Below are 22,068 nucleotides of genomic sequence, written 5' to 3' on the forward strand. Positions count from 1 at the left end.
GTGTTAAGTGAAGTTTTATTTTGAACTATATTTTTGTCTCTGTTGCTTCCTTCTGCGTCTGAGTCCCAGTTTTGTACAGAAGTGTTGCATACAATCTGTACAAATCCTCTGTCCCGGAACCCTCACATCGGCACAGGAAAAACTCCCCTAAAAAAAAGTAGTAATAGTATTAGTAATGTGACTAATAATAATAATCGAAGTAGCAGTGGGTGTCAGCCGGGTCACAGCAGGAGGCCCGACCACGGTCCAGGGACCACAACAATAAGTGGAAACCTGCGAGGCGAGAAAGCAAAAAGGGATTCTATCTATCTGCATATATGCAGATAGATAGCACCGGAGGCGGAGAATGATGATGTCACCGGTAGCAGAAGTAGCGTAGTCACAAGTGCCTGTGTGAGCATTTGTGTTTCAATAGTACCCACGAGCTAGCAGACCCCAAGGTTTAGGTGTCTCCACATTTAAGACCTATACATTAGTAAAAACATAACCTATGTACACTACCGAACATCAATCCTAATGGCAATACACACGCACTGGAATGTAAATATTTGCACTCAGACAGGTAGAAAAAAAGAGGTACTGCCGCTGGATTGGGACACAGCTGATATCTGTTAAATGCCTGTTTCTCTTCATCTCCTCTCCCCTCCGCTTGCATCCCTTGTGGGATGGCTAAGCGAGATGAGAAGGCACAGAACCAGGAAATGAGAAAGACCCAGGGTACATCCCAAGTCTGTTAAATTGCCTCCTCGATTCCCTCACTTGCTTCGTTTGCAACGATAATTTCACGAGATCGAAAATTCTTATTTTCTGTGTAACCTGACGCTAGATTGTTGGCTAGTGGTCTCACGTTGTACAATGATGTGGCTAATAATAATAATAATAATAATAATAATAATAATAATAATAATAATTATATAAGGTTATTTATTTAGTATCTGTAAATAAAGATATTTATTGAGAAAACCTAATTCCAACTTGATGTCAAAATTTTTTAGGCAGAGAACTGAAGTCCATAATTGATTGTGAAGCATCAGAAAACCTTTTAAAAGGATAGAACAATTGTCACTGATGGAAACTTGCAGTGTTGCTTTTCCTCCAGTGTATAGCCTATTTATGTAACTGTGATGTTTGGGCTGTTGGGTAAGTTTTTCAATTTCAAAAATTTACGGTTGTATGATTTAGAATTTACACTTCCTTCAGGTATATTTATTTATATAAATGTTTAAATAAATATGACATCCAAGAACTAAAATATGATATATCTTGTATCCTCAATTATAATAATGACAATAAAAAGATATCCAAACATAGGTAGCCTGTTAGGTCTGCAAACTACAGGTAGCCTACAAATGTAACGAACAGGACGTTAACATTTCATGCCTTCCTGTATTTTTATTGAAGGTATCTGAAAACTGTCCCGACTTGACCGCAGTTTCTTTTTTTTTTGCTGCTGCTGCCGCCTGCTCTCCTTCACGCATCAGGCGAAGCACAATTCATCTCGAACGAACCTATTGTTTCTGGGACTTCCTGTTTATTCTTTGAAGGTGGCTGAAAACTGTCCGACTTGCCTGCGGTCTTTTTCAAAGCCCCATACTGCCACCGCCTGCTCTCGTCCATTCCCCAGGCGAGGGGCAGTTCATCTCGAACGAGAACCGGCAGCTAACGTTTCACGAACGTTTAACTCATTTCGGTAATGCTTAATGTTAAGTGTTGCTGTGTAAATAGCTACTGGTATCTAAAGTGAATAAAAAAAAAAAAACATTATGCAAATATAACCCAGTCTGTATTTATGCATCTCCATTGCGTTCAGCCCACTGCTCCTCCGGGACATTATCAAACGAGTCTGGTGTTCACAACATTATCAAACGAGGGGGACATCATGGTCACGCCCATTCAGGAAACAGGAAGTGTTTACCAAGTTACAGACGCAACTCCCCAATGCGTCATCTCTGCTCTAGAGAGTCTTTGCTTACAGTGTTGACAGCAAAGGGAAACACCATCTACTCACTGTACGGGCTGCTTAACGAGTTTTTCGCTTTTGATTCTCGGACATCGAAACGACTATCCTAAGCGGTCTGTTGGTAAGTCACTGAACAGTCAATATCATGACAAAGGATATCTATTTTTTTTTCTTTTACGTTAGCTGTTAACTAACTAACTAACCACTGTAACTTGATGAGTTAAACACTCGGGACAAGCCGCTGTAGGCTTAAGTTACCGTAAATATGGGTAGAATGACTGTTGACATTAATAATAATTACTAGAAAAGCAACTGTTAATATGAGCAACAAACAGTCAACTTGGTCAGAAAAGCACTAATCTTATTATGGTATTTCATATCAGATGAATACTCCTTGGTGTTAGTATTTTTAACTATTCGTTTGTCAGTTATGACTATGACTATGACTATTATGACTATGACTATTATGACTATGACTATTTTAGGAATTTCACGCAGGTCAATAAGTACATTATGCTATCTGTTATGCGAACCTAATGTAATTGACTCCAATGCGTGAGCTTTAACGGAAGGTTCATTTTGAAGCTTAAAACGTGGGTAAAGTCTTGATTGGACAATTGTTTCAAAAGAAAGAGAAATGTAGGTTTTCATTCAAGAAAATAAACGCACAGCAGTATTTCGACTCTTAAGGATTGCTGTTCTCTGTGGTCAAACAGCAACGATAACTATGCCGGCCTTGGAGGGTGAAACAGACGCACCGCCTGCTGCTTTATGAGGAGGAAAGGATGAACTGTTTGCCTCTCCTGCTTTATCTCACAGTACTTATCGAGTCCGGTGAGTAAATCAAGTTCACTCAGAGAAGTTAATTACATTTTTAAGACAACATTTATTGAATACCAGAGATACCATTCTCCACTCACTCACTGCTATGAGCTCATTGTACAGGTGTGTCTCTGCACCTTGTACTTTCATTGCATTCATTGTAGCTCCAGGGGCGCCGAAAAGGGGGGGTAAAGGAGACGGATTCTAGGGGCCCATGATGGAGGGGGGCCCAGAGAGGCCCCTAATGATGATGAAATTATAATACAGAAAAAATAATGACACTAAGTTATTAACTAACATATAATCACACATGTTTTATTTTATGGTAATGATAGTCAAAAATACCATTAAAATGCATAATTGTATGTAAAATAGCATCAAAAAATTTTGCCGCTGTGTTGGGGGCCCTGTAAAGATTCTTTTCATGGGGCCCAAAATCCCTAGCGGCGCCCCTGTGTAGCTCTATTGGAGTCAGACTGCTTCACGTGTTTACTTGTTTCTCACAGTGCTCAGCTCCCTTCCTGCTCCAGTCAATGTCAATATCAGCTCTGTCAACTTCCACCATGTCCTGCATTGGAATCCTGGCCCTGGCACCCCAGCAGGAACACATTACATAATCAACAAGAGGTAATTTCTCCTTTCCACCACCCTTATGGCTGCTCTTATTTGCTACCAAACATGGCCCGATGCCATTTTTCCATTTGGGTAGGAGGAAACATCACAGCAGACTGTATTGTGTAGTTTTATATCTTATACTCACTTGCGCTCCAGTGTTTTCTAGGGCTGGTTCAGCGAACTTCAGCACTTTTCTTCGGTAATATTATAAGCTGTCAAGCAACCCAAAGTTGGCATGGAAGGTTTGTTCAAATTCGTATTTGACTTACAAACAAGACTACACTGCAAATTTAGTCTGCTATTTCTTTTATTCAGGCAAAGTTTTTGTACAGTTGCTTGTGTGTGAAGTTTGGCTTCTTTTTTTATTGAAACAAATCTTGATTCTCATTTTCAGAAATAGTTATCAAGGCAAATCATGGAGAACAATGGCAAAAAAAATAAATATATAATGAACACACAAATATACATTACATACAGCTGGAAGTATGGGGAACATGGGGGTGCAGCATAGCCCAAAATACACCAATGTATTATCCAGGTCCTTCAACATTGTCAGAAAACTTGTGGACGTTCAGTACATCATAGCTCCTCAGAATATTGGCAAGTGTGCCACAATTTCCATAATTTATTAAACTTATTTCTGTAAAATACTGCTCCCTTTCAGCCACAGTGAAATTATTCTGCATTCTTCTTTATTCTGTTAATTCTTCCCATTAACAAGGCTATACATTTGTTTGCCTTTCAGAGGCAAAAGTACATTTATTGGATAATTTACTCCCTTGTGTCATCCAAAGTAGGATTTATTTTGTTGAATGAAAAACATGTTTTAAGGACATAAACATAAAAAAAATAAAAAGCATGTTGACACTACTAATGAAAAATTACAAAGATACCTAGACTTAGCATTTTTTTGAATTTCCAAAAAGCTGCTTTTTTTCCCCCATACTTTACGATAGTTTCACAGTATGTTCCCTATCTGCGTATCTCTTTCATCAAAGCTGTGTTGGGGTCCAACTGAGAAAGGGAGATACAGTTTATTGTGTGCATCATTACTTCAGATCTTTTCATGTCTTTTGCATCTTTTCTAAAACACGCATATTTGGAAACGTTTGGGATTACTTGCAACAAGAAGGTTTTGGTTTGTGTCCTGTGCATTTGCTTGTTTTGCTTCTTAGTTATCAGGGCACCACTTAACAATTTTGAAAGGGATGTGATGAAAAGTTTGGCCATGGGCCAAGCAAGAACAAATTAGTTTTGTGTGTTGTAAATACAACTATGTGGCCATTTATAAGACTTTACATTTTGGTACAAAAGGATGAAAGTCATATGTGGGCACATGCACATGTGCCAACATGTGCACAATAATAAAATAACCAATTATTTTTTGTGTCAACCATATATATTGGAGTTTTGATTAAAAGAAAACAATTAATTACAACTTTTATTTTTTTTAACTTTTACTGTTCTTGTTCTTTGCTCCGTGTTTTTTTTTTTTGGCAATCTTTTGGTGCTCTCAGACCTCAGTATTTCCCTTGTTGAGTACAATGTTATCTTACCAGATAAAATGGAGGAGCTATGTATATAAAACCCATGTTGTTCCTTTACCTTGCAAAGAGCATTGGAAAACAATTTCCAATCAAGATCCACCCACTTGCAACTTCAGAAGTTCTAGAAGTGTTTAATATAATGGAAAGTTTAATCTTCTACATTTGCATGACAAAACGTAAGTGTATGATCGAGCCAAAACAAGAGCATATGGACCCTGAGTAGAGATATACAATAACCAAGTTATAATTTATCTTAGTATGTGACAGAACAAGAGCACTGCTGGCGTCGTGTTGTGATTGCCACCTCTCCCTCTGTTCGTATCTTTACCTATCTTCACTCTCTGTATTCTTTATGGCTGTCATCGTTTGTCTTGGATTCTTTCTTGTTTTTCAGTGTCCCCCTTCTCTTGCCTCTTACCTGCACTTGACTATATTGTTCTTCCCCCATGCTAGCTTTTTCATTCAACTACACTACTCTCCCTGCAAACCACTGCCTCGTCCCTCTCACCGGTACTGCGCCTCCGTGATTTTAACATACACATTTACCTACCCACCTGTAAGTTTGCATCTGAATTCACAAATTTGCTTGACCATTTCAAACTCACTCAGCATTTTACTTTTACACATCCATGTTAGAGGCCATATCCTTTACCTGGTCTGCTCTGTCAATCTACCAGTACTCAACATCCAGCCTTCCCCATTTCCTTTATCTGGCCATAACCTCATCTCGTTCACTATCCCACTCCCAACCCCACAACCACAACTCGTCAGAGAAATAACCTTCTGAAACACAAAATCTGTCAATATCCTCCAACTCTCACATATGCATTCTTGTGCTCTATTCCTGGAATCGGCCCTATTCTCACCTGAAGATAATCCTTTATTCTGCAAATTTCCCCGCTGCGGGACTAATAAAGGATTATCTTATCTCTTACCTACCAACCCTCTCTGCCCCTCAGATCCACTTGCCTGCCTCTCTCCACCCCCAAAGTCAAACAGGTTAATAACCTTCTACAGGGCTGCTCCCAGGCTCTATTTTTTCTTTGAAAAAAAGATCTATAGACTTGAATATGTCCTCAGTCATCTTCAGGGTGACAGAAGAGAGATAACAGGAAATGAAAGAAAAGAGAGATGAGGCCAACATGCATCAAAGGTTCCTAGTAAACCTGAAGATGGTGTGGTTAGAACTTTAAACCCCTAGGCTACTGGGGGGACGCCCCGGCCTTTGTACTTAAAACACACTGGAGAATATGAGGTTGCTACTTTCTGCGTATTCAAAGCCTAACATTTCATTTGGTGATGTGAGTATGCTGAGTTTAACAAAATCTATCAGGAAGCGTGCTGTACACAAGACAATGGGTCATGTTTGCATTTTAATGTGATAATTAATTGTGTTATGTAATTTGAGAGACATTAGAGCTGTGCAACTGGTATTTCAAAAATATTTGAGATATTATGTGTGTTTTATATTCATAAGGAAAATAGCCAGTTTTAATTAAAATATATTACAATAAAAAAATCTGAATTATCGATCTATTTGATTTTTAGATCATTGTGAATTAGTCATGTTATATCAGCCTCAGTTTTTATCGGCCTCTCTGAACAACTGTGAGAAACAACAGTGACCTTTAATTTGGGCATGTTTTGAGTCAGTTAAAGGTCTGTCTGAAAATCTATGGCTTCCTTTAGCGTCTTCTTTGATGGAATAACTGACTGCAGGGAACTTTTTCTCAGTGGGGTTTCTTTCCATCTGTAAGGCATGTCACGCGGGTGCAGTGCAGCGGTGACCACATAGGCCGGCTGAAAGGTTTTAAGGAACTGATAATTCCACCGCTCTTATAAATAGTTATTGTGAGTTAGTGGTATTTGAGTGTTCCTTTGTGTGTGTGTGTGTGTGTGTATTTCAGTTTCAGATAATCGTCATTGTGCGTCTAACTCATTGACATGGGTTACTGGGAATTAAGCTTTCATTAGTGTTATTTACACCTGTGCTTTCCTGTTTTGACATGCCGAAATGTCTGCAGTGAAAGAAGGCAAATTTCAGGTTTTAAGTGGGTTACTTACATTTCCTCTTTCAGACTTTGGACCTTCCCTTTTTTGCGCATTCGGTGATAATCCTGTGTACATAACAATAAGTTACACTTCTTACATTACACTTATTCCTTTGATCTATTGTTAATATAATATGTATTAGTGCATCTTGAAAGATTTAAGTTCAGAAATATTCCGACATAATGAATGGATTGGTATGGATGGCAAACAACTATTGAGATAGATTAACACATTGATGGTTTTGTCTTTTCAAGGAATTTGTTGAAATGAATACCACTATAGAACAATAGAGGATAAAGCCAACCTCATCCTTCATTTCCTTGTTCATGTACTGCTGACTCAGACTGTTCCAACAGAAAGAACTTGCTGTCTCGTGAAAAGAGGCCACTGCGGACGCCATGTGTATTGGAGAGTTGACATACGGTGTTGTTGGGATAAATGGGTCAAACATACCATGTACACACAATGTTTTTACACTTACAGTGACTTATTATTTTCAGTTTTACTGAAAAAGGCACAAAATGTGAAGTAGTGTCTATGGAGCCTGGGAAAGGGACATTGAAATAGTTATGCAAAACTTTTTGTTATCTCAAAGCCACAACTACTTGGTCAGTTGGGCACCATAACCACAGCAACGGAGCACGCAAACCAGTGGGTGAGATTCATCGCATGTTATTTTAAGATTGGTCTAAAATAAAATGACATGAAACACGTGCTGCAAACTTGCTGCAACAACGGATTAATGCTTTAAATATTAATATTCTATTTCAATTAAACACTGGTTAAAGCAGAAAGTCAGTGGGCCCAAATCAGTCTGCGTCAATTAATGAATGAATGTGGGCACTTCTTAGAGTATCTGCTTTCCATAGCTGCTTCTAAAGGCAAACATATTTTGTTAGTTAGTTTCTTAGTTATCTTAGTTAACAGATAATGGAGGTTTGATTCAGTTACATTAAGGTGCGTTCAAGCGCCAAAGAGTAAAAACTGAGTATTGGGAAAAAGGTGATCTACCAAGTTATCACGATGTGGTTGAATGTAATCTTGTAAAATGTAGTTGATTGACGAGATATTTGAATAAATACAGGTGTTTTGAGGAGATGTTTTCACAGCAATATGAAACGGATATGAGAAGGAATAATGACCTGTTTATCTTCCTAACACTAGCTCTGAGCAGATTATAATACATCATTAAAACTGCTAACACCCCAACATAATGTTTAATCAAAGAAAATATTCAAATAAAAATACAATCATTTTCCTTATCAATTTAATTTTGTGGTTTTGTGCAAATAACCCCTACAGATGACAATAACAAAGTACAGAGATAACATTTAGAATCTTTTTATTTAAATTTAATACATTTAATTCAATTAAGTCCATTTCGGACAAGTAACTTTGGCTAGTGGGCAAGTAAAACGTCTCGGCTTCTTGCCCATAGCGAAATGTCTGAAAAAGCTCAGTGTCCAAACCTGCACTTTAAAGGAGTCTGGTACATAACCTGCTAGTAAAGACAGATGGATCATGTCTAGTAAAGAAGTGCTAACTAAGGGTAAAACTTCAGAGGGGCCTCTCTGTCAGCCTGGCTACTGTGCTGAAGAGGAACCTGGGTTTGTTCTTATTTTCTTTATTAATGATGAGTAACAGGCTGCCTTGGCATTAGAGTTGAGTGAACCTGCAGCACTATCAACAAGATGATCAACTTGGGAGGGATTAAAGGTAGCATAGGAGTCCTCTGTTATATTGAGACATGGCATTTAAATAAATAAATTAAAACTTTTGCCTAATGGTGCGTAGTCTGTTATTAAGAATAAAAAAGTGATTAAATAATGGTCCAATAAAAAAAAAAAGGTTCAGTTAAAAGGACTATTAAATGTTCAAATGCATTACCATATGCCAGAACAAGGTGCATATGTGGTTTAAGCAGTGAGTCTAATCTAATAATTAGGTTAAAGTAAAACTAAGGCTATCATCATCAACGTCTACATGAATATTAAAATCTGTTTCAAGGATTAACCTTGATTAAAAACTGATAATTCAGAATACGGACCTTGGGCACGGTACACTATAACAAAGACAATTGGCTGTGTTGTTTTCCAGGTAAGGTGTGAAGGACTAGGCTTTTTTTAAATGAGTTAGAATTTAGTTTAGGTTCAGGGTTGATTCATACGCTACACGGTTAGGTTTAGACTAAAGAGAGGACTATGCTCATATTGTGAGTTTAAAAGTCTCATATTGATATTTCTGTAGATTTTTCTTTTTTTTTTTTTTTTAAACATAAACTCATTGTTTAAACATTTCTCAAAAGGAACCCTTGAATTTGGTCATTAAAGAATTGTAAACAAGACGTTACAGGATAAAACAGGATATTTGAGGGTTGAATAATTAACTTGTCGGTGCTCTCTGGTGTACAAACTATTGAAATGTTACTTCAAACACTGGCATTTGTTTACTGCAGTTTCTTGTTCATTACTGATATATCTGTGTTGGGCCAGTATTGATAATCAAACCTTACCAACAAGTATGCTTCCCCTAGGAAGCTGAACAAAATTAATTATCCTGCCATATTGAGACCACTAAAAGCATGAAATAAAATGTTTGAGAAATGTTGTTTATCTTTGTGCAGGGTGAACGGAAAAAATAAACATCCATCATCCTCACTGAAGACATCATTGAAGTTGAGGCTTCCAAAAGTCGATGAGGAGTATGTCCTGACTGTCCAGGCGTCCTACAACCAGACCCTTTCTCAAGAATCCCACAAAGTCAACTTCTGGCCTTTAACACAGAGTACGTCAGCATGACCATTATTACATTACATTACAGTCATTTTAGCAGACGCTTTTATCCAAAGCGACTTAGAATCACAATGACCGTCTTTTGAGTTGCGCGCTTTTTGCTTCGGATTAATGAATTACTTTATAAATTATGATTTGTCGCTGACAGGAATTTTGCTATGTTCCTCATTTGCCCTTTAGTAGCTACACCGTCTTCTGCAATGGTGGTAGTGGATGAAATGTCTCAACAAGTATGAGATAGATTGTCATGAAATGTGCTACTTAGGTGATCCCCTGACTTCTCATTGAATGCCATCAGCTGGTCATCATGTCTTTATACTTTATACTGCACAACTTATCACATTTCCATTAGCCTCAAGTTTACTTTGTGTTTTGTACTAATTAACAAATGTTAGCATGCTATCACGCTAAACAAAGATGATGAACATGATAAATATTATACCTGCTAAATATTACATGCACATTATGAGCATGTTAGTATGTGATCTGTGAGTGCCGATGTTTCTTTTAGTATGCTGACATTAGCTTTCATCTGAAAGCAGATACAACCTTACAGAGTTACTAGCATGGTTGTCAATACTTGTTTCTTACTTAACACAGACATGAAAGTGGCATCATTGTGTTTATTAGTTAGCTAGAAAAATGTCTCCAGTTACAGTATACTGAAAGAAATATTCAGGTTTTGAGCTGCAACCAGTAACTCTACAGCTCACTCTGCAGGTTGGTTGGTTGGTCGATCTCCACAAAAATTCCCCCACCCTTTGGTGGCCATAGATTTTGCCCTAGGAGGCTGAAATTTGCCATGAAGGTCGAGTGTTAAATTTCTTTTTTGGGTCTGATGAAAAGTAAATTCAGAAACGAACCCCCTGCATTAGCTATGTTAGGTAACCACATAGAGATTTACTTCCTGGGATGGCAACTGGCCCCAGGTTGAAAAATAAGATTGGTTGGATGGAAAATGATATCATTATCAAAATACAAAATGCAAGGACTAAAAAGCCGCACCACATGAGCAGCTGACTCAAATTTAATACAGATAAAAAATATTGTTTGAAAGTGGTAATAATAATCAATGAAAATGCAAACGCAGCAGAATGAACCAAAAACATGTCATACACTTGGGAGGTACAAGTTCAGATTTAATTTCACACCACATCCTCCCCTTTTGATTTTAATTTAAAAGGTTTGTTCTTTCTTTTTTCTACCAAGCCATAATAGGTCCTCCAAAAATCTCTCTGGCTGGATGCGGCAACTGCATCCATGTCAACATTTCACTCCCTGAAGCTGACCGGAGCTCAGGAATCAAAGATATGAAGACAATCTACCCCGGTTCTCAGTTCGAAGTCATTTGGATGAAAGGTAAAGGAACAATGGTAAGACAAGCATTCAAACTCATTTCTTCTCATGAACTGTACTCTGTATGATGACCATATTGTCATTGCTCCATTCCATTTAGTGTCCCAGTAGAACTTGTCAGAGCATGGACAATACCTGAGTCCTGGTACAGGCTCACCTAAATGGAATGCAGCCATCTTTGATGTTAGCCTATTAATTGCACCTTTGCTTTTCCTGCTTTGACAAATCTATCAGCCCTGAAAAGGAGCAGTTGTTTAACCTACTGTAGATCCAAATCCCTTACTCCTCTGACCTTTCAGGTTTGTCTATGGACATTTCTGTTTCCAGAGCACCTCTGCCTCAGACAAAAACAACTAGAGCTAAAACTACCGTTTCCTCTTTGGAGGGGAAATCGGCACTCTGTACGTTAATCTGATTCGGTCAAGTAGAATTCCCAGTGCAAACGTTTTTCATTTTACCTGTAATCCAACAGGGGCTCATATCATATGTTTGTTTTCATGATCCTGTAGATGTTGTCCGAAAGCTAGGAAAGATAAAATGGTTGCCAAGGGTAAAAGCAAGATTTAAAACCAATATTGTGACCGAATCACGTGGTAGGCTAATGTACAGTGTGCTAATGTCACGGATGAAGCTCTAAATGAAATAATTTCACTTCTTTCTTCATATTTTAGCCGCAGGGGTCCGCCATCACAAAAACCAAGAATTATACTGTGAACCACCTACAGATTGGCACGGAGTACTGTGTACAGGTGAACACAAAGATTAATGTCAACAGAAACACAAAGCCATCCGCTTGGAATTGCACCTTCACTAGCATTGTGGAACCAAGCAGAGGTGAGCATAACTTTCATGCGGAATAAAGGATGGTATAATTTGGCAGCATAATGAATCAGAATCCATTTTTTTTGCCAAGTAGATTACACATACACGGAATTTGCCTTGGAATTTGGGTGCACAGACAAGAAACCTGAATATAGAATACAGAAAAGTACAATAAATTGTATAAATATAATGTCAGCGGTGATAAGAAAGATAAGCAGTTATGGTTAATGGGTGGATATTGAAAATATGTCCAATGTAACTCTGTAAAGTTGATCCATACATTCACCATCTAGAGTTAAATACAACCCTAATGACATAAGTAAGATCAAAATGTCTTCAATCTTTTTAAGCCTGAAGTTTATTTTTATTTAGATTTGCACCAGGTTGTACGCACACACTCAGTCATTCACACACTTGTTGACCCTGGTTTTGTCTTTAGTTTTTGTAGGTGCAGTTGCTGCTCTCCTGATTGTTATTGGTGTCCTGATGAGCTCCATGTTCTCCCTCTACTACACTGGATTCCTTTGTAAAATGGCAACTCTGCCTAGAGTACTCAATGTAAGAAACTTGAGAATTTGTGTGTCTTTCTGTCTTGATTTTACTTTTTGCATTTGTACAGATTTGTACGCCTCTCAACATAACACTTAACTGTACTTTGAAGTCTGTGTGCTTCAAACAACATGATTGTTGGATTGTCAAACAGCATCTGATGGGCTGTGTGCAACTATTTCCTTAATTTTCTGAAACTAACAATCCTTCATGCATTGACACCTAACACCAATGAGTAAGTCCAGCACTCACTCACTGCTTGTTAGGAGATATTGTAGCTTCACATTTCACACTGAACATTTGCTGCCTTAGATCACCTTCAGTGCCATCATTGGATTTGGTTGATTAGATGATACCATACTGTATTTAGCAGAGATGTTGCATTTTTGAGTGGAAATACCTATAACACTGTCTTACTGTCATATTCCCCAACTTCTCCTTCCTCCACCATCTCTATTTATTTGTTCCCTCTTTGCCACTCTAGGATTTTCTGAGCCAAGGCTACACCCTGACACCAGAGAGCACAATCCCTGACAATATTTCCATTGGCACAGAGACAGATAAACCAGGGAATCACCACAATCCACAAGCTGCCACCAGGGACACTTACTCAGATGAAGAGGAGGAAGGGGAAAATGTCTATATGGACAGAGACGCAGAACTTTCCTCGGAGGAAAGTTCCTGCCAGGACTCTATTGATGTGTCAGGGAACAGCAAAGTGGCTGTGTCATGGGGCTCCGGGAGTTCAACAGTGAAGGCAGAAGTAGGGCAGGACACAGAGTTTGAGGTTGAGGTCAGACATGGGGGGCTCGATCCAAACGAGGCCAAAGCTGGGGGAACAGATGTTTCTTTAATGCCCGAGGGACCAGTTACAGGTGAGGAGAAGGAGGAGGGTAAGGAGGAGGTGTGTTGGAACTTAGGCAATATCAATCTGTTCTCAGTCACCCTCGCTGCACTGGCTGTATGTGAGGAAGGGGAAGAGGGAGAAAAGCAGAACACGAGGGAATCTCTCACAGACCTTTTGAAACTGTCCCATCTGGAGCCTCTACTGCCCACAAACTCAAAACGGACTTTGAGCCACACAGACTCGCAAACCGAGTCAGATGATCAGACAACTGTGGCATTAATGCCACCTACACAAGAAGACTTTACTGCAAATGGGTATGAAGCCAGACGGATGGACACTTCGTCTGGCTGTAATGGTGAGACACAGCATGAAGAAACACAGGAGGAGGAGGAGGAGGAGGAGGAGGAATTTTCCGGATATATGGGACATAGATGATATATGTTGCTCTGACGTGTTGTTTTGTGAATGAGTATCATTAATTAATACTTGTCTTGCAAGTACATTCCTTCTTAATTGAGTTTCTTAATTGCTGTTGTTTCAGTGGTCTATTTTCCTATTCTATCCCATCTGCAGTCCTTAAAATGACCAGTTTCTGACTTTTAATGAGCATCCTTGTAAACATCCAAGTCAAAACTATGAAACTTATCTGAGAGGAACAATACATCACACATAATGATAAAGAACAGCCCAAAAAGACAAACATAAGGGTACCTCACATTAGCCAGTGAAGTCCAATTTAATGAATATAATGTTATAGAATTATTGTGGGTTGTTTTTTTTTTACAGCAGGCATTTTGACTAGTCATAGTAGGAAAAGTGCAGTTGTTATTAATAACATTAATAATGGCTCTGTTCTATCCAAGTGTCCCAGTAAGCCATGACAGTACAGGACTCTGCCTCCACTTTGGGCGCAAAGACATTGTGGGAATTTAAGCTAATGACTGTCATATTTCTACACTACACACTTTGTGTTCACATGCAAATAGGGCCCAAATTATGTCAGTATTCATACCAAAAAACACTTGATCTTTAAGTGTGATGTTGATGTACTCAACATCACACTCACAGGTGGAAGAATTCCAAAGTGGCAGTTTGTCTTTTAACAGTTGCTGCCCATATTGTATAACATCCTGTAAGTAGAAAAAAGTATGTTCATTTTTTTTTTTATGCCAATTACATAAACGGTGAAACAAGGTTTGTATCTAGTATTTACTGTATACAACCAGTATGGGGTATGGAATTGGAACACAGCTAGTTGAAGGGCTTTTTCCAGCAGATCAAGGTAAAAAAAACAGAAAACTGACTGCAATGTCTTTGTAATTTATTTTTCACTTTACCAAATGGTCAAATAAGCTTCGTATCTGTTGAAGGGAAACGGGCAAGGTAGAACTTTCTGAAGTAATTTCAAAACAAAATTCTCGGTAGTTGATAAAAGTGAATAAGGCATTAGGTAAACACACATAAAGGGGAGAGTTCAACGTTCTTGTACCACAGTCCTTGACAAGTTTGATTTAACCTAGGTAGGTATTTAAAGTCTCAGTGAAACACAACAAGAGCGTCTTTAGCTTCTGTACTGTGACATATTCCCCAGTGAAACAAAATACTTGGGCAGTGTACAGTGACAAGGATGGATGTATGTCATGATGTTATTTGTTAAATTTGGTCAGTACTAGCTAATGTAAAGCATACTTCATATTTTATTTTACAGGAAGAAAAGATGTTTGGATTTTGATATAAAATTTGAATTATTTTGTTATTTTTGGTATTTATTGTTAAGTAGGTGCACAAAATGCAAAGTGCATTCATCATTTGGTCTCAACTGAAAATGTACCACTGTATACAACATGTAGACCTAGTTGGTGAAAGTTTAGATTAACTATCTAACATTATGTTAGCACTTCATGCTACTGCACTTGACAGCACTTTTGACTAGTCCCCACACCCCTAGTTACTGTTGCTAGATTAGACAAGCTTGACAAAAAGAGGTTAAAAAATTAAACGACCAAGAAGCCCCACATTCTTTGCGTAAAGTCAGAGCGTGAGAGTCCACACTGCCGGCTTTGGGTCCAGGCATGTGCTGCCTCCATATCACCATCACGTTTCAGTGGTCAAACTTTGAGGCTGTCAGTGGAGTTCACTTAGCAGTGATAATATTATTGACAGGCTCTTTACTGTCTTTAGTCATAACAAGGTTGACCATGTGTTGTCGGGCAGACCTTGGTAAAAAAAAAAAAACTATTGAACTACTCTGTGCTATACTTTCAGTTTTATTGTTGTTATTTATTATTATTATTACAATATAGCCTGCACCGGATAACAAGGTACTGTCCTTGGCTCCATTGAGATCACTCAGAGGATTTAACATGCATGCCTTTTTGCCAATTATGTGTTTGAACAATAAGGGCACTAATTAACTGGTTAAAAGCCATGCGTGCGACATGGTTATGTTGCCATAGAACTATTATGCGTTTTCTTTATTTTCCTATTTGGCACCAAATCATTTTTTCTAAATTCTTAATTTATACATTATCAAATATTGATCTGACCTTTTATATGTACAATGCCTATAAAAAGTATTCACCCCCCCTTGGATGTTTTCCCCTTTTGTTGCTTTTATACATGAAATCATGGTCAATATAATTTGGCTTTTTTGACAAGAATTTGCTAAAAAAAAGCTTATTTCATGTCAAAGTGAAAAAAGATTTTTACAAACTAATTTCAATTAATTAAAAATATATAGTGTAAAATAAGTTTTTGCATAAATATTCACCCCCTTTAAAGTGACTGACCTAATTCAACAGAGGTCCAGCTAGTTGATGCCAGCAGTGTCACAATTAGTGAAATGGAGATCACCTGAGTGCAGTTGATGTGTGTCAAGTGATTGTAGTATAAAAACACTTGTGTCCAGTCTCCGGTTCATCAGTATTCCTGCTACAATTGCAACATGAAGACAAAAGAACACTCCAAGCAACTCAGAGAAAAGATCATTGAAAAGTACAAGTCAGGAGATGGCTACAAAAAGATTTCCAACTCACTGGACATCCCACAGAGTTCAGTTAAATCCATCATTAAGAAATGGAAGGAGTATAGCACTTTTTAAATCTGCCTAGAGCTCAGTGACCGGGCAAGAAGATGACTGGTGAGGGAGGCCACCATGACACCTATGACCACTCTGAAGGAGTTAAAAGCTTCAGTGGCTCAGATGGGAGAGACTGTACATGCAACAACTGTTGCCCGGGTTCTTCACCAGTCGAAGCTGTATGGGAGAGTGGCAAAGAGGAAGCCACTGTTGAAAAAAGCTGATATGAAATCTCGCCTGGAATTCGCCCAAAGGCATGTGGGAGACTCCAAGGTCAATTGGAAGAAGGTTCTTTGGTCTGATGAGACAAAAATTGAGCTTTTTGGCCATCAGACTAGACGCTATGTTTGGCAAACACTGCACATCACCACAAACACACCATCTCCACCGTGAAGCATGGTGGTGGCAGCATCATGCTCTGGGGATGCTTCTCAGCAGCAGGCCCTGGAAGGCTTGTAAAGGTAGAGGGGGAATATGAATGCAGAAAAATATCGCCAAATCCTGGAGGATAATCTGACTCAGTCTGCAAGAGAACTACGACTTGGGAGAAGATCTATTTTCCAGCAAGACAACGACCCCAAGCGTACAGCAAAAGCTACACAGAAATGGTTCAAAGACAACAAGGTGAATGTTCTGGAGTGGCCAAGTCAAAGCCCAGATCTCAATCCAATCGAGAATTTGTGGCTGGACTTGATAAGAGCTGTTCACGCCCGATCCCCGAGCAACCTGACAGAGCTTGAGCTGTTTTGCAAGGAAGAATGGAGAAAAATTGCAGTGTCCAGATGTGCCAGCCTGATTGAGACATACCCACACAGACTCAGTGCTGTGATTGCAGCCAAAGGTGCATCTACTAAATACTGACCTGAAGGGGGTGAATATTTATGCAAACACTTATTTTACACTATATATTTTTAATTAATTGACAGTTTGTAAAAATCTGTTTTTGCTTTGACACGAAATTAGCTTTTTTTTTGCAAATTCTTGTCAAAAAAGCCAAATTATATTAACCATGATTCCATGTATAAAAGCAACAAAAGGGGAAAACATCCAAGGGGGGTGAATACTTTTTATAGTCCCAATGATTGTATGCTGCGGGTGATAAGTTTAACATCGCTTTGATCTCTGCTGCATTAAACTTGACTGATTTAGCTTTGATAGCTAGAATTACGTTGTTCTGCTGCAGCTGGGTGTCGAGTGTGTCCACGTTGTCAGTTAGCTGTTTTATTACTTCTATGACAGCATTCATTCCTTCTTCGGTCTGTATGTCCTTCCTTTTAGCTGTCTGTTGGCTCTTTGTCAGCAAGAAAGGGTTTTTTCTTTTGAAGCCCTCTTTGGAAAGTTCCATCTTAGCTAATTAATTTTAATACTTTACTGTTTTAATACTGGAGGCTGCATAAGGAGTTCAAGAGGATAAAATAATGAGAATTGGTTAGTAAGGTATGCAATCAGACAGAGCTCAAAGCATTTTCTGCATACTGTCACAGATGTGGTGTGGACCCAAAAGCAGTACGACCAGGAGACAGATAAAGTTCTGGAGCTTTATTTAAAGCTGAGAACAAAGCAGACGGACAGGCAGGGTCAGACTCACATTGGGAAACAGGCAGGGGATCAGGCAGACGGAAACCAGAGGAAGCGGAGGCTAAACTCATGGTCGGGGACAGAAGGCTGAGTCGTTGACCGAGGCAAAGGCAAGGTAGGGAAGTCCAGGCAGGCAGGGTCGGCAACGGGAAATCAGTCCACGGGAAATTGCTGGAAGGTCTGACATAAATGCAACGAATGATCTGGCAGCGAGTGTGTGACTGACTGGGGTTTAAATACTGCAGGGTGTAGGTGCAGCAGAGTGATTGTGCTGATGAGGTGGGTGTGGCAGACAGGTGCACTGCTTGAGGTTAATTAGGTGAGTGAGGGAGTGTGGTGAGAGAGAGGGGGCTGGGCTGGGCTGTGAGCTGGAACTGGAACTGGGAGTGGCCGGAGTGAACTGAGAGAGAGTGACAGGCAGGTGAACAGAGTGAGCCAATTAGGTGAGTGAGACAGAGTGACAGGGAGTACGGAGCTACTGACAGTATGGAGGAAGAACTGTGACACATACAGTCCGCCATCTTGCCGAAACTCTTTTCACCTGAATTCCACTTGGAAGATTCACTTTTTTGCTTGATGCACCCCTGAGCAACTTTAATAGGAATGAACGGTGCGCTGCCTCCAACCCTGTATCCAGTCCTGTTTACAGATCCATTGTTTCAGGCCTTTGAGGTCTGTGAGCCTCTGTACAAGGAGGGCTGTGGTGCATGATCTGGGAATGAGAACGGGCTTCACACCCTCTTTATTGGCTCGGGGTTACATTCCAACTTGAGGTCCAAATGCTCTTTGCTTACACCTAGAGGAGTCAGGAACACAGCAAAATAAGAAGAAATTAGAAATGACAGGCAGTGAGCAGGGTCTCTGCAGATACACACTTCTAATGGGTCATAAGTGATGATTGAGAGGGATTTCTTTTTATATCAGTCGATACATTGTTTTTTAGGAAATTGTGGCATATTATGCCATGTTATTCTGTTCATAGTACCTATATCTGTCCTCACAAATAGCTGTTAAGCCAACTTTCTCCATTGACGATGTTCATTACATACTTCATTGGCTAAAAATGGAGGGTTTGGATCCTCAGTATCCAGTAGTTTAAGATTATAATGAGTAAAATACATTTGGACCTTTTTTAAATGACAAAGCTAGCGACTAGGGTTTATGTCATCATTTAATTCACTACATAAACAACCCAATTTCATGGGAAGGCGTATAAATAGCAAGACATTTCCGCGTGTCATTATTATGCTATCAGCAAAATCTGATCCTTGTATAGATATAGTGTCTTTTTCTAGACCAAAGAAAACACACATTTTTGTTTCAGGTCATTATACAGTAATGAAAACATATATATGAATATTATAATCCATTCATGCCAATAAATCCCCCGCAATGTTACACATTGTTCCTTTAAGATTGTCATCACCAAATGTGAATCAATCTAATTAAATCTATAAGATTACAAGGTTTTTATAAATTACGTAAACCTGGGTTGCACAACAAAATTTAGATTGTAGCCCCAATATGCTACATAGGAAAGAGAACAGAAGAAACAATATGATATGTGGAAGGTGGAAGATGAGTTAAGGAGCCTCACAGCCAGAGGAAAGCAGCTGCTCTGAAGTCTGGTGCTTCATCAGCTGATACTTCTGATATAACATCTCTTTCCAGACAGCAGCAAGGTGAACAGGCTGTGTCTGGGTGGGTTTTGTCTTTAATATCCTTTAGCTCTCCTCAGCCTCCTCTTCTCACCAACATCACTGATGCTCAGTAGATGGTACCAATGATGTCCTGGTCGATATTTTTACCACCCGCTGTAGAACCCTCCTGAAAGTTTTAATGTTTGCAGTCCGGATGCTTTATATTGCCTCTGTCTGACAAAAGAACTTGGCACAACATCGTGGGGAGATTAACTTTACTTAAGACATACAGCCTAATGTGGTTTATGATCTTTCTTCCGTCAGGATGCAGATGTGTGAGCTGCTGACCATGTCAGGTTGTTTGGATATTATTCCCAGGAACAAAAAAGTTCACTTGCTGGGCATTAGCTCCATTGATGTAGACCGGGTTGACCGACTTTTTCTAAAATCCAAAATCTCTCCTTGGTTTTTATGTTGAGCAGCAGGTTGTTCTCTGAAGGTTTATGAAGTCCTATTGTTGTTTGTAGTCAGGCAGATGACGGTTCAGAGTGTCATAGCCTAATGTGGTCTGTTACAAAACTCCACAACAAAGTTCTTACAGTTTGTTAAAATACAGCCTGTAAATTACTAAAAATGGGCTCAAATGGCACATTCAGCCCAAAAAGCACTCCTCCATGTTGGGTTTCCTGGATGTATTTGACAAGAGCTTTTTGTAAGTCTCCACATGTTATTTGGAACATTGCATTAAAATTTTGCCAGTTTATGTTTTTTTTTTTTAGTGATTAGACCTCCTGACTTCATAGACATACATGTGCTGAAGTGTGGCTTCCTTGAAGCAATATGGCAGCCGTGATGGCACATTGCTCCAATGAACAGCAGCACCCAATGTGTTATCTAAGTTCAACATTTTACAGAAACTTGTGACTTAAGAAATACACTATATACTGAGATATCTAACTATGTTTTGGATATCCAACTTAAAGTCAGTTAAGAATTACCAAAATATTATTTTGGTTTAGGGCTGTCCCCCTGTCACTTCATCAAGTGTTTTGGGCTAAGAGCAGAAGTGAAGAAATTCATGGAAGCTCAGAACGGACATTTTGAGCCCTTAATAATCACTTTACGTTAGTCTGCATTTCTGTGGACCTTGCCTAAGAAAAATTACCCACAAATCATAGCAATGTGACGTTAAACACAGGGTTACTGATGGAAGTCTGGATGCCAAAAATACAAGTTAATATTGAGAGGTAACATTTTTAACGGTTAAGTTTCCTGAGGGTTCAGCTTTTAAGGCTTTGAAAATGGGGGCCTTCTATAGGGCTAAACTGTGAAATAGTGGAAGCAAGGTAGTTCTCAAAGAGTACAGCCGATTGACACAGCCTGCAGTGATCTGTCCTTGGGGAGGCACTTAACCCCAAGTTGCTCCTGAAGGCTATGCCATGTTGTTATGAAAACCTTCAGTTAGAGTTTGATGGTGGCACCTTCCATGGTAGCTGTCATCAGTGTGCTGACCCCTGGGTGAATGATATGCCTTTTGGAAGCATGATTGTAAATGGCTTTTGATTGCAGTCTGCAACATGACTATGAATGTAATAAATGCAAGGAAAAGCAGACATGACTGGCAATTCATGAGAGAATTACTTCCATCCTTCCCTGAGCTGTCAAAAAAATGAATAATGTAATGGACATTGATTGGGACCGCATTTCTCAGCTTTCCTGAGGGAATTACCCACAATTCATAACGTTCTGAAGTTAACAGGTCCTGCCCAAGGTATAGAAAAAGCAGAAATGTAAAGGAAGAGGATTGTATTGATGTTCAGCCTGCAATTAAATTCACACATAAATATTTTAAACGTACATAAAAATTTTTTTCTTGATAAACTTTAAGGGAATGCAAGTAGGGGCTGATGCCCATGTTATTCATCAGAGTTTTTTCTTTTAATGTTGCTCAGCTGTTGAAGTAGTTTTGCCAGAAATAAGTAAATAGATATAAGAACAAATGCAAGTTGGCCAGGCAATGTTTCAAATAAGTGGGTAAAAACATGGAAAAAACAGTAAATTTTCAAAAACGTGCGCTTTTTGTAGTCATAGGAAAACCTGAATTTTACCTCAAACTACAGTACCATTCAGTGGCCCCAAGCCAATATTGGCCATTGATACAGCTTAATAAAAGTTAAAGATATTAACATTTTCTTCAACGTTGAGCCCAGGCGCTCTTCCAGTTGACATCAGTTAAGGGCTTGGGTCAGACTATTTATTAAGTCAAAAAGGAAAAACAACGCTTTTCTGTTTTAATGTTTAAGAAAGGAAACGATTCCACTGAAGGTGACGTTATTCGCCTCCCACCATATACTTCCTCTAGGTCACATGATTTCTTCTAAAAAACCTCCGTCAGATGGTGCCTTAAAA

The 22,068-nt window shown here is 39.0% G+C and overlaps 1 protein-coding gene across 1 annotated transcript; it reads left to right on the top strand.

Annotated features, from left to right (window-relative positions):
• The first annotated feature begins 1,969 nt into the window (after positions 1 to 1,969).
• On the top strand, positions 1,970 to 14,648 carry LOC129104329 (interleukin-10 receptor subunit beta-like). Its single transcript, XM_054614959.1, has 8 exons — positions 1,970 to 2,081; positions 2,677 to 2,794; positions 3,289 to 3,409; positions 9,620 to 9,780; positions 10,998 to 11,161; positions 11,816 to 11,978; positions 12,406 to 12,524; positions 13,000 to 14,648. The coding sequence occupies exons 2-8, from the start codon at positions 2,746 to 2,748 to the stop codon at positions 13,795 to 13,797; spliced, it is 1,575 nt and encodes a 524-aa protein (XP_054470934.1). The 5' UTR covers positions 1,970 to 2,081; positions 2,677 to 2,745; the 3' UTR covers positions 13,798 to 14,648.
• Positions 14,649 to 22,068: the final 7,420 nt, after the last annotated feature.

The sequence above is a fragment of the Anoplopoma fimbria genome, chromosome 16, assembly GCF_027596085.1.
Source record: "Anoplopoma fimbria isolate UVic2021 breed Golden Eagle Sablefish chromosome 16, Afim_UVic_2022, whole genome shotgun sequence".
NCBI lineage: Eukaryota > Metazoa > Chordata > Actinopteri > Perciformes > Anoplopomatidae > Anoplopoma > Anoplopoma fimbria.

Bases quoted from the DNA above. Each gene is read 5' to 3' on its own strand.
- LOC129104329 (XM_054614959.1), top strand. From the start codon at position 2,746: ATGAACTGTTTGCCTCTCCTGCTTTATCTCACAGTACTTATCGAGTCC. The intron at 2,795-3,288 runs GTGAGTAAATCA...TGTTTCTCACAG, and splicing joins CACAGTACTTATCGAGTCCG to TGCTCAGCTCCCTTCCTGCT. The intron at 11,162-11,815 runs GTAAGACAAGCA...TTCATATTTTAG, and splicing joins TGAAAGGTAAAGGAACAATG to CCGCAGGGGTCCGCCATCAC.